The 18,489-nt window shown below is 41.7% G+C and overlaps 1 protein-coding gene and 1 pseudogene across 1 annotated transcript in view; both read right to left on the reverse strand.

The window, feature by feature from the left end:
• Positions 1 to 7,471, reverse strand: part of Fgf10 (fibroblast growth factor 10) — a 76,219-nt gene extending 68,748 nt beyond the window's left edge. Inside the window, exon 1 of the mRNA XM_051172622.1 lies at positions 6,344 to 7,471. Within this exon, the coding sequence (XP_051028579.1) occupies positions 6,344 to 6,695 (352 nt within the window). The 5' untranslated portion in view covers positions 6,696 to 7,471. The remainder of the gene's footprint in view (positions 1 to 6,343) is intronic.
• A 7,254-nt stretch (positions 7,472 to 14,725) lies between these two features.
• On the reverse strand, positions 14,726 to 15,462 carry LOC127212505 (60S ribosomal protein L8-like; annotated as a pseudogene).
• Positions 15,463 to 18,489: the final 3,027 nt, after the last annotated feature.

Consider the following 18,489-nt stretch of genomic DNA (forward strand, 5'->3'; position numbering starts at 1 on the left):
GCAGCAGTAAAAAGTCACTGTCCAGTTACCCACCTTACATGGGAATCTACTCTGAGTGTCTTCTCTGATTTATTGTCCCAATTAGAACACAGTGTTCAAAGAAAGAACACAAGTGACCTGATTTAAAGGCAAGGAGCCTTGAAGGACATTATTTTGTAGGTGACCTGGCTCCCTGGTAGATACCGTGAATTTTCATTTTAATCTGTTAACATTAAGTCCTCAGTTTTTAAAATATCCTATACAATATCAAAATCTTGCATTCACTAATTCAGTATCAGAGTGTAACTGATGGATCCTAAGACTCAGATGTATTTCCTTCCTCTTACTTTAAAGAGACACCTTTATGCTGTTCTTACTTGCATCCATTGACTGGAGAAGGTACAAGTAACATTCGGAGAAAGAGGATGGGCTGATATTAGAATGTCACTATCTTAAAGCTGAAAAAAATAAAGTTCGACAATATTGCAAATGGTAAATAAAGAAAAATCTTAATTGCGGTATACCTTGTAAGGTTAGGGTACACTTATGTAAAGGATTTGAAAGAAAGTGAAGCTTGTTATGTCTCTAAACTGTGGGAAACTGTATTAAAATTACATGAACGGGGAATATACAGTTCATCCCCCTGTACAGTTACAAGAGGTTTTTAATTTCTTCAATTGAAATGTTAATATTTTACTTACTTATATTAAGCAAACATCAACTATTAATGTTGACAAATGTTGGAACAGTCATAGTAAAACTGTCACTTGAATTAGTATTTGTTGCAAAGTTCAGAGAATTAGCGTTGAAGTAGATTAAAATCACTTTGAACACACATGTACGCTGGTCCTTTGGCAGGATAGTGAATATCATTTGCTATGGAGCTTGGGAAAGATGTGGCGAGATACCCATGGGCAGTTCATCAATGTGAGAAACATTAGTCCTACTTTAAATGAGCTGTCACCTTTCCCCCGTGTTTTGGTTGGTAGGAAGGTAGACATTTGGATAATAAATGGGGTTTGCTTCTGAACATTAAGGTAATTGTACAGGAATTTAAAGTATTTATTCATGTTCATTCCAAGCTATTTAATTTCTAAGGAAACACACTAGAATAAAAGTTTATTTTATAGCCTATTTAGTAACAATGTAGAAGAAAATGTGCAGACAATGGACTTTGACTTAATAGGACTTTTCTTTTTTTCACAAATTATGTGTTTAAATACCATTTTGGAAACATGTGCTTTTAGGGAATGGTATGTACCTTTAGGTACCAGGTTACTGAAATTCCCAAGACTTAGGAATTGGAGCCTGAATTCTCCACCTCCAATACCAGCACGCTATTCCAGCCAACTGGTTTGTTGGGTTCTTCTAGTAGACGGTTGTAAATCAGGTTTATGAAGAGGAAACTCTCAAATTGTGCATTTTAATAGATTTATGATAAAGCCATCAAAGTGGAGGGTCCACATGGTACGAATGCAGTAAAGGTAATAGGACAGTGTCGTGTAAACATTAAATACAGTGCCTTCCACCTTCATAAATCCTCGGTGCTGATGACTAAATGTTTCTGGTTATAAATTTTGCAAGCAAATTCTAGAAAGAACCACGATTGTAAATAAGACACCAGCAGAAGCCATAAATTGCCCATAGGATTCCCCCACATTCTAGAAACTCTTCAATATTTATTTATTGTTTAACTTCCTTCAAAGATAAGCTGCACTCCTATTAAAAAGTAATAATGCAAATCTTTAAAGCCATTTCTAGTATTATCATTTCTAGTATTATCTAGTAAATACCTATCATTTTTAAGTAACAAAGTATTTTTTATTATTATTTACACATTCATTTTTTTTTATAGCATTCCTACTGTCTTAATAGCTTTAGGTCTCTATAATTTCACTCTTTGTAGAATCATGTGTTGGAAGTTCCCACAACAGCCTAAGCTCCCATAGCTATTTACAATCAAATTATTTTATTGCACGTGGGAACAATTAAGCATTTGGCCCTCAGCTGTAAACAATTACTATATACAATGACATTCATGGATTTTCTCAAATAGTCATGTATTCCTAATGACCTCTGTTAACATAAGTGAGATTGATGCATGTGTGCTTTGTGTGCATCCATGAGCGATTATATTCTCAAACGTAATATCAAGAGCGAGGCCTGACCTGGACGATGGGCTGACATTATCTGGTACCGTGTGGCTGCCTGCAGGGATGATCTCTAACGTTCAGTTTTCTTCTTATAGCATTTTTAGTTCTTTTCCAATTAAGTCAGAAATTGATTAGTGTTCCCAGCAAAATGCAACGTGAGCTTTGGATGATTTGGTTTTTGTTTGTTGGTTTGCTTGCTTGTTCTAGGAGATCTGGAGTATCTTCCCAGCAAAATGCAACGTGAGCTTTGGATGACTTGGTTTTTGTTTGTTGGTTTGCTTGCTTGTTCTAGGAGATCTGGAGTATCTTCAGCTAATAAACTGAGAGCTACAGCAGCATCAAGGAGAGATAGCCGGACAAAGTGAGATTTATATTATGCTTTTGTCAACTTCTGGTTGAGTGATTGAAAAAAATCTACTTCTTCCAACCTTAATTTTCATATTTTCAAATGTGCATAGTTTTATCAAAGTTATGTGACTGCTAGGAATATTAAGTGGGATACATTTTTTAAAAGATGGATTACATCCTCTATATATCTTCCTTGTCTCTCATATTCTTTTTTTTTTTTTTTTTTCTTGCAGAAAGGCCCATAAGCTCTGGGGCTCTGTATTGGAGCATATATTTAGCTGTCTCTAGTGTTTCAGGATATATTTTTCTTTTGCGAGATTCTTCTTTTCTTCAAGTGACAACCATGGGAGAAGCTCACAGCTGTTTTACTCATGTCTAGAAATAAGTCAACCAGTCCCATTTGCAAGGGGACCTAACAGCTGTATCCAGCCTTTCTAGGAGGTCAGAGCTGGAGCTGAGTGGTAATGTTTCAAGGGCAGAGCTCTAGATGTAAGGAATGATAAAACAAAACCTAAAATGAGCCTGCACATATCTAGTGACAGATACACCATAGCTAGTCTCAATTATCCAAGCGTTCTCAGTCCTCCAGCAGGAGAAACCTAATTCACCCCTCCTCTCCTTATTCTACTCCCATATAATAGCAAGCAGCAAAGAAAATATACACCCCCATCCTCCTCCTAAAGAAAAAACAAGCCACAGCAATCACTCTGTTTCAGAAGAGTTTCTTTAACACATGTCAAACCTTCAGAACTATTCTATTCAAGACAGGGCGTTAGCTTTAGAGGAAGAAGTTTGAAAAATCATTTTTGCAATACTTAGGAGTGAGTTCCTGTCTCCCCTTTGTTAGCATTTTTTTTTTTTTTGCTGGCAACGAGCCAGTGAAGCAGCTGTTTAGTCACCAAAGGCCTCACAAACATATAGCCCCTTAGGTAAGCTGTGATGGTATTCTAGCAGCTATAATAAGGGTCAAATGTAACAAAGAAAATCAGTCTTTAAATAAGCAAACCTCAAAAGAACAGCTTTGTGTACTGAGACTAATTAATATCTTGTTCAGGGAAACGGTACTGAAATGTGGTTTTAGACAAGGCACTGACACTCTTCAGAGATTAGCTATCTTAATAGTTAACAGGCTACTATTTGGTAGGCTGACTGACTGGCTACTCTGTGGGTGTGGCCACAGAGCAAGTGTAGAGCGTTTAAACAATATTTTAAATACCATTTATTGCAGCTGAGTCAGTCCAGCTGGAAATGATAATCTCATTCTGATTACTGGGCCACATGTGAAATTAAGACCTTTTCTATCTATACTTTTCCTTTGCTGTGTTTCAGTACACATGTTCTTGGAGAGCTTAAATTAGTTATGGCTTGACAATATTTAGCACTATAACCACCCTCCTTCCCTTTTAGACCATTAATTAAGCCAGTATTCTTATATTACATATTTAGCTTGTAATTTCAAAAGAGACTATTGGTAATTAGCATATGTTACCCCACAAAAGAGATAATGCCTTTTTTTTTTAAATGTTAGGGTGGAAATTTGCTGCCCTTGTTTATGCAATAAAAGTTGCATAATTTTCTCATTTGGGATAGTTCATATTGTAAAAATAAAACTCCACGTGTTTCCTGGGAGTCATTTTGCTAAGTAGTTCATGGCACAAGGATCATTATTTTACAAAATAGTCATCTAAGTACCAGGAACTAAAATAGCTGCAGGTTGATCATTATGTCACATAAAAAAAAAAAAGAAAAGAAAAAAAAAAAAAAAAAAAAAAAAAAAAAAAAAAGAAAGAAAAAAAAAAGAAAAAAGAAAGAAAGAAAGAAAAAGAAAAAGAAAGAAAGAAAGAAAGAAAGAAAGAAAGAAAAGAAACCACTTAGAGTAACAGCAGGATCAAGTTATTATCAAAATATTAAAAAGAAGAGAGTAACCTCAAGGTTAAAACTCAGAAATTTTATTCAATTTCCTCATGTTTTCTATATGAAATAAAGAAACTTAGCCCATGGGGATTAAAAAACAAAAACAAAAACACTGCAGCCCAGTGTGGAGGCTACTTCTTCCTTTAACTAGGCACCACCAACCAGAATTTATTTTAGAAGTAGGCAAAGATATTAACTTAGGATAATCAACCCAAAAAGGCTGGCTACAGAACCTATAGTGCTCACAAGGCAGGACACTTTCAAGGAAGCGCAACCATCATTAATGACACCATTTCAGCAACTTTCTAAGCACCAGAGTGAAATATGTACGCGCATGCAATGAGTTGTTTAACATTTCCAATGCTAAACTGTATCATAGATCAATTTCAAATGCTTCTGCAAATGTATCCCTGATAAACATTGCTAATTTTATCAAGCCATTAGGGTGAAAGCAGGTGAAGACGGACAGGCAAACGTTCATGTCAGATGTTTCTAGGTCCTCCAAGAAGAAAACTCAGTGTTAATCCCTGTAACCTTTATTGGAAAATAAAATTCTTTATTCTGGTCAGTTGTCATTTTCATCATGACCTGTACACACTGGGTGAAAAAAAAAAATCCTGTGATGTGTGACTCACATATTTAAGTTTGCTGGCCAGCTCCCAAAGAATTAACACAAAAGTTCCCCTTGAAAGGTGACTTGGAATTTACCAAAGAGATAAAACCAAGTGGCTATTAAAGATGTTTAAATGTCATTGTCTACTGTCTTCAGTGTACCATTACGTAGTCTTGGGATCCTTTCAAATATCAGTCAATAAAGGATGATTAAGTCTCTGCTCTTGAAAGGGACCAGGAAAGGGTTGAAGAAGAGACATGGTACCCACTTCTTTCCTCATCCTTCCTCCCCTCATTAACTTCCCCCCACCAGCAACCCCACCCAAAACATAACCATGGAAAGAAAGACCAGAGAGAAAGGAAAAAGGAGAGAAAGAGATCTAGGGATCCCCTACAGAATGTGTGCTGGGGAGACAAACCTTGCCCTATGGGACACACAGCCTTGGAAACAGACTTGGGCTTTTACTTTGAAAATAAAAGAATGACAATGAAATTTGTGTGAGGTCTGTGCGAATCCAGTCCCAGATGTTTACAATGCTGTAGTACTATGCCTCTGCAATATGAGAGGTTTCAGAAGAAACAGTACAACAAGACACCACAAAGCAGCGCATATGCTATTGACAATGCAGACATGAGCATCGTGTTACCACGAGAAGCCAGGCAGGAGACAAATAGCAGCGGTGCTGCCCGAAAAGCTAAATTCGCGGACTGCAATCACTCAAACCAAAATGAGAGACCCAAAAAGAGGGGAAAAAATTAAAACCAGGAAAAACCTCTTTGGCTTCTATATACAAGTGGTGGGGCGAAAGATGGGGGCCAGGAGACAGTGGAAGTGACTTTTCTTCCTTCAAGTTCCCATAAAGCCCCTATAATTGACAGTGGATAATTATTTTCAGCTTGAGGAGTCTGTCCCAAAACTCTTAAAATTGCCAGCGAAAAGAAACAAAATGTGTTTACTTGAGCCATTTCCAAAAAGGGGGGGGGGGGCGAGGAGACCTTTGGATGCGGTGGGGGAAGGTACTGGAGACAGAATGGAGCATCTCCTAGCATCAACAACGTCAGGGCACCCGGAGTGGTCCTGTGAGTGAGGAACTAGAGAGAATAGGGTGCCAAGGGATATGGAGGAGGCTTGTATGGTGGAGGGAATGCTGCGCACAACGTATACTGTCGGGAGGGGGCTGATTTAGTGTGAAAGTATCCCACTTCATCATTTTACAGGGGTTGGGGACATAAATATTTAGCTGGCCACATCTGGAACAGATTCTGTGCCCCCCCACCCCCCCGCGTGGGGTGGGGGTGGATAATTGGAAGGAGAGGAGCACGCATTTGTTACTTACTGTAAGGACAGTTTTCCTTCTTGGTACCGCTGACCTTGCCGTTCTTCTCAATCTTGAGAAAGTACTTGGTGAAGGAGAACAGCTTTCTCCAGCGGACATCTCCTTGGAGGTGATTGTAGCTCCGCACATGCCTCCCCGCACTGGAAGGAGAGGACAAGGAGGAGGACGAAGAGGAGGAAGAGGAGGAGGAGGAGGAAGAGGAGTTGGTGGCCTCCGGTGACACCATATCCTGACCAGGAGCTTGGCAGGTGACAGGGACAGAAGACACCAAGAAGAGCAACAAGAAGCAGCAGCAGCAGCCCGGCAGGTGGGGAAAGGCTGAGGCACAATGTGTCAGTATCCATTTCCACATTGTACTGAAACTCTCGGCACTGGAAATTGTCTCATCAGAAGGAACATACTGGAAGGGTAAGACCTGGTGCGAGGCAAAGAGACAGCTGGAGGTGGTGGCTACTAGTTAGCTCCCTCTGGGTAAGGATCTGGCCAGAAGCGAATGCACCAACATCCATAACTCCTCAGAAGGGCCGGCTGCCTGTCCTCGCTCGCTCCGTTTTGGGATCCGCTGCCTGCTGTCTCTCCAGTCTCCGGGTGAAACAGTGGACGTGGGTGGCCACAGCAGTAGGAACTGGTGGTGTTGGTCACCAGAGCTCTTCGTTTCCCCCGGGGGTTACTTTGTTCTCTTCTTCACTCCTTTCTTCACCATGTTAGATGCAAAAGAGGTCTGAAAAACAGATGACAGCACGGTGAACAAAACCCAAAGTGGGTGGGGTGGGGGTGCAGGAAGACATCTGCGCCCCTCTGCGGTTGGCACCTTCTGGTCCTTCTCTGCAGAGTCCCAGCCTGTTGGCCACTTAAAAAAAAAGTGTGTCTCTTTGGAGTTGTCAGAACTGGAGGCAGCTGCCCAGGCGCTGTTGTTTTTCCTCTCCTTCCTTTCTCTTTTTGGTGGTGCCTGTTGATGCGAAGTCTCCTGAAAGCCACTTCTTGTTTGGGGGGCGGCTGGCGGCTGGTGTTTTATTTGGCCCTTCCCTCCACCTCCAAGTCCCCTTGGAAAGCCGCTTGTAAACAGGTTGAAGCCTGGAGTCTAAATGTCAGTGCTTTTCAGCCAGTGGTGGGCTCTGCCTCTGCTGGTCAAACCTCATTTGCAGGGGTGGAGAAGGGGGGAGGGAGGGGGGTCAAACGGCGGTGGGACATCTGAAACCCTAAGCTGCTGGGAACGCCAGGGAAAAGGGAGGGGGGAAGGGGGCCTGGTATGGGGGGGGGGGAGAGCCTGGGCGAAAGGAGTGTGCGATGCCTTTGCTCTGAGCTGGGGGCTGAGGGTCCCTTGCTCTCCGCCTCCGTGGGCGCAGCCGCCCCGCAAGCAGCCTGCAGCTCCAGCTAATTGCAGCTCCAGCGTCCTGTGCTTGCAGAGCTGGCCACCAGCACGAGAGCTGTCCTCCTGCTTTCCGAATTTTGCTGCCCTCAGGCAGGAACCACTCCCCTCCGGGGAGCCCCTTTCTCACTTGTTTTCTTTCTTTCCTTTTTCTTTTCTTTCTTTCTTTCTTTTGGCCGCGAAAATAGATTTGGAGCTTGGCTTTTGTGTGTGTATGTTTTTCCCTCCCAGGTCCCCCCAGAAGTAAGGAAGAGGCTGGGGAGATGCCAGTGGAGGATGCTCAAGGCAAGGTCTCCCAAGAGCAGATAATAAACTGATAGGAGCGAGGTCGAGAAGGGAGACTAATGAGCTAGCTTCCTTTCCTCCTCTCCTGCCAGCTTCCAAGGAGGTCTAGGGTTTTAATGAATCATTGATTTCTCGCTTCCGTTGCTGAAGTAAAAAGCTCACACTTTGGCCCTCTCTGTCTTTCTAAGCTCGGGGAGATTTATCGTCACCCTTAAACATCGCCTCTCTCTTGGCGCAAATGAAATCAGGGAACCAAGTTACTGATTTCTAATTGCTAACATGAGTCCTTTACAGAATCACACTGGGACTTCAAAGCCTACGCACTTCCCTGCGATCGCAGATTTTTATCACACAATTTGACCAAATCCCCTGCTGCCTGTTTTCTTCTCTATGCAATTTCCTCTGCATTTTACCCATAAAGAGCCCCTCCCGTCTTCAGATTTAATGTTTACAGGGCTCTATTTTACAACGCAGCTTCACTACCCACCAGTCTTCCACTAATGCTGCTGCTGCGCACACCAACCCCCAACTCTACCTCTGCTCTGCTCAAAGAAATGGGCGCTCTGTCCAGATACAGGCAGAAGTCACCACAAGACCAGGAAGTTGTTGCCCTGAATCAAAAGGCACAAAGAAAAAAATACTGTGTTAACTCATTTCTACCTGAGTAAGATACAGCTCTGAGTCTCAGAGGACCACTTCTTCAATATCCTAGACCAACAAACAAACAAACAAAAAGCTAGAGAATTATTAGCTAGAAGGACTGCATGAACATGTATCACTCTGTTGTTGTGTGAGGCAGTTAGACATCTGTGTTCTGTCTAAGCAAAATAAATTGTCAGTATGTTACAGCTTTCCATTGAAGAAGGTGGCGATTTCACAGGGTCCAACCTGAATGGCTGCCTAAGATGCAGACATGTCAAGGTGAACTCTAGAGTTAAACAACCGCAATACTGATTCAGAAAGAATTTTCAAAACGAGCTTCCACACACAAGCCAGAGGCCCCGTCATGTGCACCCGGGTTCAGTTCCCACTGGGAACTGGAGAAAGAAAATTAAAATTTAGAAGTTCTAGAGATAGACATCATTAATGATTACCCAAATACATTTTAGTGACTTGGATGAGTACTCTTATATTTTTGTGTGTCCACTGCCTTTGAAATAGAACTATTTAATGCCAGAATCAAGATTTTAATCACATTATTTATAGCACTGCAATGCTTATTCAAAAGATTTCACCAATGTGACGAACATCACAGCAGATTTCTAACTTTAATATAATTAGCTGATTCCTGTAGCTATTAATTGAAAAGTTAAGCAAATAAAGAGCATGCGTCAAACAAGTCTTGCTTCTTTAATTAAAGCATGGATATTGAAAAATGAGCCCACAGTGTTAATTTCAATTTCCTATTTCACAGCTTTATACCTGAGCAGACAAATGAGTGAAATAGTAGACAATTTCTAAGGGACTTAAGTTGCATCCTCATGCAAAGAAGAATCCCAGTGTTTGAACTGACAACTAATTGAAACTCATTTTAAAAAGATGTTTGATGGGACCATACAAGGAAGACTCTTTTGTAAAAAAAATTATGAAACTCAGGAAGTAATTAGTTTTCTGTTTTTTTTTTTTTTTTTAACACTCGGCACCAACACTGTTGAAGCCAAGTTGAGTGGGTTTTTTAATTCACATCAGACACTCCTTCAGCCTAACACCCCCTTTCTCTCCTACACACACACACACACACACACACACACACACACACACACACACAAACACACAATCACCTCTCTTCAGGACATCTCCATAAAAGTTTGAATTTAATTCTACCTAAAATGATGTCAAGAACATCCTCAAAACTTTTATACTGCAGCTTACGCGCAGCAGGTGCAATGTTTTGAGAGTTGCAGAGTCCTTTCGCCCCTCCTCTGTATAGTGTGATGACAGGGGGTGGGGGCACTCACTCGACAGCCCAAAGGAAAAGCTGACATAGCTTTTTAGATTACGTCTCACTCTTCATTTTCTTTTCTGTACTGCCTTTCTTCTACAGCACAGCGGAATCCCTGAACCCCCCATCACTTTGCATTGTTAAGTCACCCCTTAGCTTAGCCCCAGAAAAGCCTGAGAAAAGTTCCACAGGAAAGATGCGCTATTTAACGGAATCCAATCCCTCCCAATAGATTTGAATCGGTAACATAAATGTATGAATGTAGATTATATCTCTGTAATGAGGCCTGAGTCATTCTCAGTTACTTCAAAGGACTGAAATTCTACCTTCCTTTTTTTTTTTTTTTTTACCTGCAATAATCAGGTCTTAATGGGTTCCTTTATTAATTGTTTCTCTGTTAAGATTGAAAGGGCAGAGCAAGCTTCAGGTTAGAATGGTACCCACTATTCTAAAAGGCTGTCTGTCTCTTTCATCCGATCTTTGGAAAGCGTGCTGTGTTTCTATGGCCTAAGCATATCCAGTGATATTAGCCTAAATCTTTGTTGAAAGAAACAGAGGTAAACTTTTTGTCAAATGTGATGATCTGAAAAATTATAGACTTTTAAAAGCAAGATCCTGAGAAGAAAGCATTAAAGACTTCTCAGATGTGGCACTTCCATGTAGAAGAGGCAGCACAGAGGCCTCTCCCAGACCATTAGCTAGTCTATTTGAGCGGGTTACACTTGAAACATGCATTTCCTGGATTCTTTATGTTGTTCAGCTCTGCCTGTGGTTCAATTTCAAGACGTGTGTTCCGTGAATGTGAGATGTTATTGGCAGTGTCAGTGAGCTGCTTCAAATAATGCTAAATCAGGTCAAAAGTCAGCCAGGCCGTTAGACAGTTATGACATGGGCAGGCCTCATTTTTTAAGCCTGTGGGACAGCCCTTAGCAACACACCCCTGTTTTCCTATTCACATACAAGAAATGCCAACAGTAAGGTACTGCTTTCTGCTAGCTTTTTTTTTCAAAGCTACAGCTAGAAGTGATAGCCACATCAACCACCTCTAAGTACAGACGCAATAGTTTATAATTATTGCTTTCAAAGGAAGAGCTTTGAGTGAAATGAAAAGAGTTTATTTATTTATTTATTTATTTATTCGTTCATTTATTTTACAGAGAGTAGGAGTGCAACGCTTGCGGGCCAGTGAAGAAGCTTGGCAACAGGCTCTGAGCATCCCTTGTTGAGATGAACAGGAGCGGAAGTGTTTTAGATTTCAGAGTTGTTGAACTTTTTTTTTTGTAAAACGATTGCAATGCATTGAGAGGTCACTTACAGGCTGAATCCAAGTTGGTGAGTGAAATTTATGTTTCCAAAATATTTCGTGCAGATAGTCTGCAGGTCATTTCAGTCAGTACTGTAGTTAATTGGGGCAGGAGGACCTGGTTTGAATCCCAAGCGCCCCCACGCATAAGAAAGGACAGTTATTGCTCTGAACACCTGGCTTCCTGATGCTGTGACTGTGGAAACAGGCTCATCTCTGGGGCTTTCTGGCCAAGGGAACAAGGTAGCAGGACAAAGCCTTTCCCTGACCTACACAGAGCTCACTCTGCACTGCACACACAACCCACTCACAGGTTCACACACAGCTATAGGTGAACCAGTGCCTGTCTATTTAAACTGCAACAGCGCTTTTGAGGTCGGATGAGGGATTTTCCTTTCGTGGTGTCACGGTGACCCTCACAGCTCAGGTGATCGAAACATCTTTTGGACTTTTGGTTTCTCAAGTAAAGACAGCCAGCCAGACTTTAAAAATAATTGTTTATATGAATGTATATACATTTTGAAGTACCACATTGATTTGGGAAAATTCAACATGATGGTGCAAAGAATTGAGTCAAATTAATAGATTATTTTTCTAAATGGTACCAACTGTTTGGGGGGAGCAACTTAAAACGTCTTACTAAATCCCAAAGAACCTGTGACTATCTTGAAAATGTGTGGTATAAGTCACTTTAGACTGTGTTCATTTCATTTAAAAGAGTCTGCTTTACCCAAACCACAAAAACATTTATTTCACTTTGTCTAATCAACTGCTAGTTAATAACCCAACACTAAGGTATTTTATTGCTTTTCTCTGGCTAATCAATTGGAGCAGAGATATACTGGGCAAGAGGTGACAAGGAGAAAAACAGGAGGAAGAAGAAGAAGCACACAGGTAGAAGGCTGTTGCAACCCTAGGGTCACCTTTCAGGCCTGTTGCTGGCACTCCTAACTGCTCTGTCCCGGAGTGACTTCAACCAATCCACAAAATGCAAGAGTTGTATTCATCTTCTGGCTGGCTGTCTTTACTTGAGAAACCAAAAGTCCAAAAGACGACCACCCGAGCTTTGTGAGGGTCACCGTGACACCACGAAAGGAAAATCCCTCATCCGACCTCAAAAGCGCTGTTGCAGTTTAAATAGACAGGCACTGGTTCACCTATAGCTGTGTGTGAACCTGTGAGTGGGTTGTGTGTGCAGTGCAGAGTGAGCTCTGTGTAGGTCAGGGAAAGGCTTTGTCCTGCTACCTTGTTCCCTTGGCCGGAAAGCCCCAGAGATGAGCCTGTTTCCACAGTCACAGCATCAGGAAGCCAGGTGTTCAGAGCAATAACTGTCCTTTCTTATGCGTGGGGGCGCTTGGGATTCAAACCAGGTCCTCCTGCCCCAATTAACTACAGTACTGACTGAAATGACCTGCAGACTATATGCACAAAATATATTGGAAACATAAATTTTGCTCATATACATATATATATTTCTGGTTCACTGACATGAAAATATTCACAGTATGGTCATTTTCATATATTTTTCTTAATTGTTTTTTATTCAAGTAACATTTATTGAGTGCCTCCTGTGTACTAGTAGTCTATTGTCAATATGCTAGGTCTAACAAGGAAGATAGGGCAATTTAACTCTTAAAGACTGTCATATATGTACACACGGGTGAAACTTTGATTTTTGTTTTTGTCATTAGGGATGGGAAAGCTAGAATTCCCTCAGGACCTAGCAAACACTTGGAGAGATTTGGATCCTGTCAATTATTTATGCTGCCTTTCTCTACAAAGGAGCTAAGGGAACCGGTGACTCCTGCCCCCTGGCTTCCTGGAGGATTAAGGTTTGATCATGAGGCACTCTGTGATTACAGCTCTAGACTCCTCCCACAGGCTGAGGATTTGGGCAAAAATCTCTGGCAGCTAGCTCTGAACTTCTCTCCTCTGTTTCTTCTTCCAGGAAAAAAAAAAAAAAAAATCTATGTGTTCTAAACAATTAGGTTAACTATTTCTTGGTAAAAATCCCCTAACCTGCTGTGCTTTCTAATTTTTGGTCAGATTTCTTATTAAATAATGTCTTTATGTGAGTTGCATGAAGAAGAGACCATGTTGAATGTAGTACACGTGGCCAGGGACCCTCGAACGCCAGAAGAGCAGCCCCTGAGATAGTTACAGGCAGTTGTGAGCTGCCCGGAGAGTGCTGGGAACTGAACCAAATCCTCTCTCACAGCAGCAGGTGTTCTTAACCACTGAGCCCTCTCTCCAGGCCCATGTGCCTGCTGTTAAAACGTAAATCTTGTGAAACTGATTTTGACCTAGTACCCACTCTCAACCTGACAAGTCTTGCTCCTATTCAGTAGACCGAGGCTCGGAAGATGCGCTGACTACCAATTAGAGGTAACGGAAAAGGTGTGTGTGTGAGTGTGTGTGTGTGTGTGTGTGTGTGTGTGTGTGTGTGTGTGTGTGTGTGTGGTGTGTGTATGTGTTGTAGTAAATGCAATCATTGTTGTCCTGACTTTCCTTGGATTCTCCCCTGGGAATCCGTTCTCTTCCTTTCTCTGGCCAGCTCTGTGCTGACCGGCCATGCCTCTCCAGCACTCCTGTGGCAGCTGACTTACACTCAGCTTATACTGAGAAAACGAAACCGCATGGTATTTCTCCCTACAGTTCGTTTTGTTTCCCTATCACGATTCTGATAGGAGGTGTATCCTTCCAGATTTGCACTCCTCTTCCTCCAGGTCGCTCGTTATTCCTGGAGTGACCAGGCTGATTTTTTTTTTTTTTTTTTTTTTTTTTTTTTTTTTTCCCTTCTCTTGCTATTTAAGCTCCTGGAGTTGTATTAGTGCCTCCTCACTTCCGGTTTGTCAGCATCCTCACCTGTTGTCCCTTCCGTTGTGCTTTGTAAGGAGTAACTTGGTTTAAGGTTCTCTGCCTGTGGGTTGGCTGAGATCCTGTTTGCCTCCCTTAGGACAGCACGGACTCTACACCGGAATAAACATCATCTTCGAAGGTAAGCGCTTGTGATAATGTGTTTTTGTGTTTATCCGAGATTACAAGGAAGTGCAATTTAACACAAAGCTTACTGTAAAACAGCTAATGTTTGCTTGAGGATGTCCTGGCTTCTTTTACTGAAAGAAAGATAAGGATAACAGGACATTTGTGCTACTGAAATGCATAGTGTAGTTACATCAAGATCGAAGACTACAAAGCTTTTTATTTAGCAAATGAATTTTGAGGTTCAAATAATCAATTATTTAATTGTTACAGATTTGATAAAAAATGCTTTCATGTATAATGAAAGGAGCTTAATAAAGTTGAAATTATATCTGTAAACAAAGTGCATTTCTAGAAAGCTTATAGTTTAAAAAAAACCCTCCATTTTAAAACTATTTTTTCTATGGTAACAGGGGTTTAAGAGAATTAAAATTCTTTTTTCTTTCTTTTTTTATTAGCCAAAGGACATACTTTATTAGATACTTTATTAGATCCTGAGCTCTAGTTCTCCTTCTGTAAAGTTTTGGTTCCACGCAGTCGCCCAGTCTGGCGGGCAGCGATGAGACCCACTTTACACCCAGCAGGGACATCTCTTCGGATAGTGGAGGGTTTGCCAATGTGCTGGTGGTTACCACGTCCAAAGGGATGTCCCGCAGGATTCACGGCCACACCGCGTCCATGTGGCCAGCAGTTCCTCTTTGCCTTGTACTTGTGGAATGTCCGACCAGCCTTCAGGACAGGCTTGTCAATTCTGCCTCCACCAGCCACAACGCCGACCTTCTTGGACCCTGAAGGCAGTTTCACTCGGGTCTTCTTGGTTTCTAGATTGTGGGAGATGATGACTGTGGCGTGGTTCCCGGAGGCTCCAGTGCCAGCTTGGCCCTGTCCGCAGGCTTCTCTAGACAACACAGGACGGTACCCTCCGGCATGGTGCCCACGGGCAAAACTCTGCCGATATTCATCTAGGCCTTCTTGCCACAGTACACGAACTGTCCAGTGTGGGTTCCCTCTGCGGCGATGAACAGCTCCGTCCGCTTCTTAAATCTGTAGGGATAACGAAAGATCACTTTAGCGAGAGGCTGCGCCGCGCCAGCATCATGAGTGACGTCCTTTACCATGCCCTTAAAATAGCTGTGCTGCTCAGCCAAGTCCACAGCACACAGGCGCGCAGTGCCCTTAAGGTGTTTCATGTGCGCAGGGAACACGGAACCGGCACCTTTCTTCTGTCTTTGGATCATTAAAAAAAAAAAAATTAAAATTCAGTCTATTCGTGTATGAGACTGCCAAAGAATAAAAAAATAATTTAAACTTATTTTCCTTTCCAGTTAACTATGAAACTTTTAAATTTTTCCTCATGTTAATATTGCATCTTTAAAATAATTGCTTTTGCAATTAAAAATTTATTAACATATAGTTCATATTAGGAATATGAATTAATTATGTCATTTTTTCTGGGACACTTAGTGTTATTATCTGAATATTTGTATTCATCTATGGATAATTCTTTTTAAAATGGAGAGGTAGCCTCATCTAAACCTTTTCTTTCTTTTTTTTTTTTTTTTTTAGACAGGGTTTCTCTCTGTAGTTCTGGCTGTCTTGGACTCACTTTGTAGACCAGGCTGGCCTCGAACTCACAGCAATCCGCCAGCCTCTGCCTCCCAAGTGCTGGGATTAAAGGCGTGCGCCACCACGCCCAGCGCCTTATCTAAGTCTTAAGGATAGGCTTAAAGCTGTTTCATGCAGAAAAATCTCAAGAAGAAATACGCGTGGAGATTACTGTGAAGTTCGTGATGGTACTTCTATGTAGTTCACAAGCAGTTGGCTTTCCTAGAAATCGATATAAGCCAGGGCAGGCAATGCTTGCTTCTCCTTTGCTCTCTCACCTTGCTGTCCTTAGGCAAGACAGGGGCTCTCCCCTGTCAGCTTGGGAAGACCAGACTTTTCCTGTCATCATCCAGCGCTTACCTCACAGGTTACAAACAGGAGGGTCTGGGAGAGGTTGAGTGCAGTTTCTCAGGCAGTCAGGTTGGTGACGACCTTCTCCGTGTCTTCCGGAGAAGCGAATAGAAAAGGGTTTCAGCCATTCACACAACAAGGACACGAGCCACTTCCAGGAGAGCAGATGCAGACAGGAAGGGAAGACACACTTTAGAATTCAGTGTCTTGAGGATGAGAGGCTTGGACACTTCTCAGCATCTACTGCCCCCCTCCCCCCGCCCCGAGCGCGCCTTTAGAAGACCATGCTTTCTGACTGAGAATGTACGAAACACCCTCTAAATTAGGGAGGATCCGGAGGGGGAGTCCCCTGAATCCCAGCTAAGGCCAGCTATTCACGACCGTGCCGTTTTATAACCCGTGTTTGCGGAAGATTCTTTTCAATGACTCCTTGCTGCCTCCACTGCTAGGTACCAATCCTTGTTCCCGGTGAGGTTAGTGGAGGCTGGGATAGCTTGATAGTCAATACATATATATGTATATATTATATATTATATATATAACATAAATAATATATATTATATAAATTATATAAATATATATTTATATAAATCTTGGCATCTATCTACCCACTGCTGTTAAACGGAGGTTGGGATACTCTGCTACTAAATTTCGATTAGTAGAGGGAAAATGAACTTAACTGGCATTTGTGATAAAGCAGCAGTCTTTGCCTTTAACCAGTGAAATCATGCTCATTTGTAAATGGATTAGTGCAGAATTTCTCTGGTTGCTTTTTTTTTTTTTCCTTTTACTACTTCAACTACACTTTCTATGGCTAAAAATCACACAAGACCTATTTTATTCCTATTTTTCATATTAAAAAGCTTGTTGTTGGAATTTCCCTTACTTATTCCAGTTATTGATGCACACAGACACTTTCAAACTTTCAGTAATCTCTAGCTAAACATCCAGTCCTACGTTGAGCCTTGTAAATAGGTGGACTTTTAAAATGTGGCTCTGGTGGCATTGCTCTGTATTTCCAGTTAATGGGGATATATACTCAGTGGCAGAGTACTTGCATAGCATGTATAAGACCCTAGGTTCAACTCCAGGACCACAAAAACTAAGCAACTCAAATAGAAATCAGCCAATAGATCGATAGCCAGGAATCGGTGGGAACACAGAAGCTGAAGTTCTGTGCTTAGAACACTTACCTAGCATGAGCAAGGCATGACTCAAACCAAAAATAAAATTTTTTAAGAAAAAAAAATAAGCTGAAGATTTAGAGAGCGTTTAACCTGTAAGTATTAATATACGTCACATAGAACTAACTGGGAGTGGTACAGACTTTTGATCCTCCAAACCCCAACTTCAGAGACACATCTCCTACAACAAAGCCATACCTTCTCATCTTTCCAAACATTTCACCCACTGGGCACTAGATATCCAAATATATGGGAGACATTATGGAATTTATTTTCTTTCTCTCTCTCTCTCCCTTTCTCTCTATCTTTTCCTTCCTTCCTTTCTTTCTCTTCCTTCCTTCCTTCCTTTTTTTCTTTCAGACAAGGTCTCATGTATTCCAGGCAGCCCTTGAACTATTTGAACAGCCAAGAATGATTTTGAAGTTATGGCCCTACATCTACCTCCAGAATGCTGGAGTTGCGTGCCTTTGTCACCATGCCTGGTCAATGTGGTGCTGGGAAATCTATCAACTGAGCTTATCCCCAGCCAGACACTTTCTGAATTCTCCAGTAATAGTGCCCCTAACCCTCTCTTTAAGTCATTCCATCATTAGATAGGATTAAATTTGATTTCTCACTTCATAAATTTCTCAACTTTTATAAAATTATCTAGTAATTAATTTTAGCAGCACTGCATTGCACAATTTTGAGGACCACAATTCCTGTGTTAGTCCTGGAATTTTGCAACGCAGAGTTTCTGTAGCAGACGCAGTTGGTGTCTATCTCAGGCCTATTACTAGCTTTTTCCTTTGTGGGAGCGCCACTGACTTATTTGGAAGGCCCACTCTCCTCCTCACGCCATTAAACTCACCAAGCCAAACATAACACACCATTGTTTCTGCTGGTGATTGGTTTTAGGGAGGACATATGACACAGGTCTGGCATAAAGGACAGTTTCTGGCAACATCATTGATAAATAGCAAGACATGTCTGTTTTCTCATGCCAGCCATTGTCATATGCAGATGTGGTCCCTGGAACTAGGAGAGTTTGTGGCTATAAAGGGAGAAGCCTGGGGGCAAACTACATTTAGAGGCCATGTGGCATGGCAAGTCTGTGATGAAATGCCCCAACTTTCTGGTCTAAAG

Source organism: Acomys russatus, chromosome 30, assembly GCF_903995435.1.
Source record: "Acomys russatus chromosome 30, mAcoRus1.1, whole genome shotgun sequence".
NCBI classification, from domain to species: Eukaryota; Metazoa; Chordata; class Mammalia; order Rodentia; family Muridae; genus Acomys; species Acomys russatus.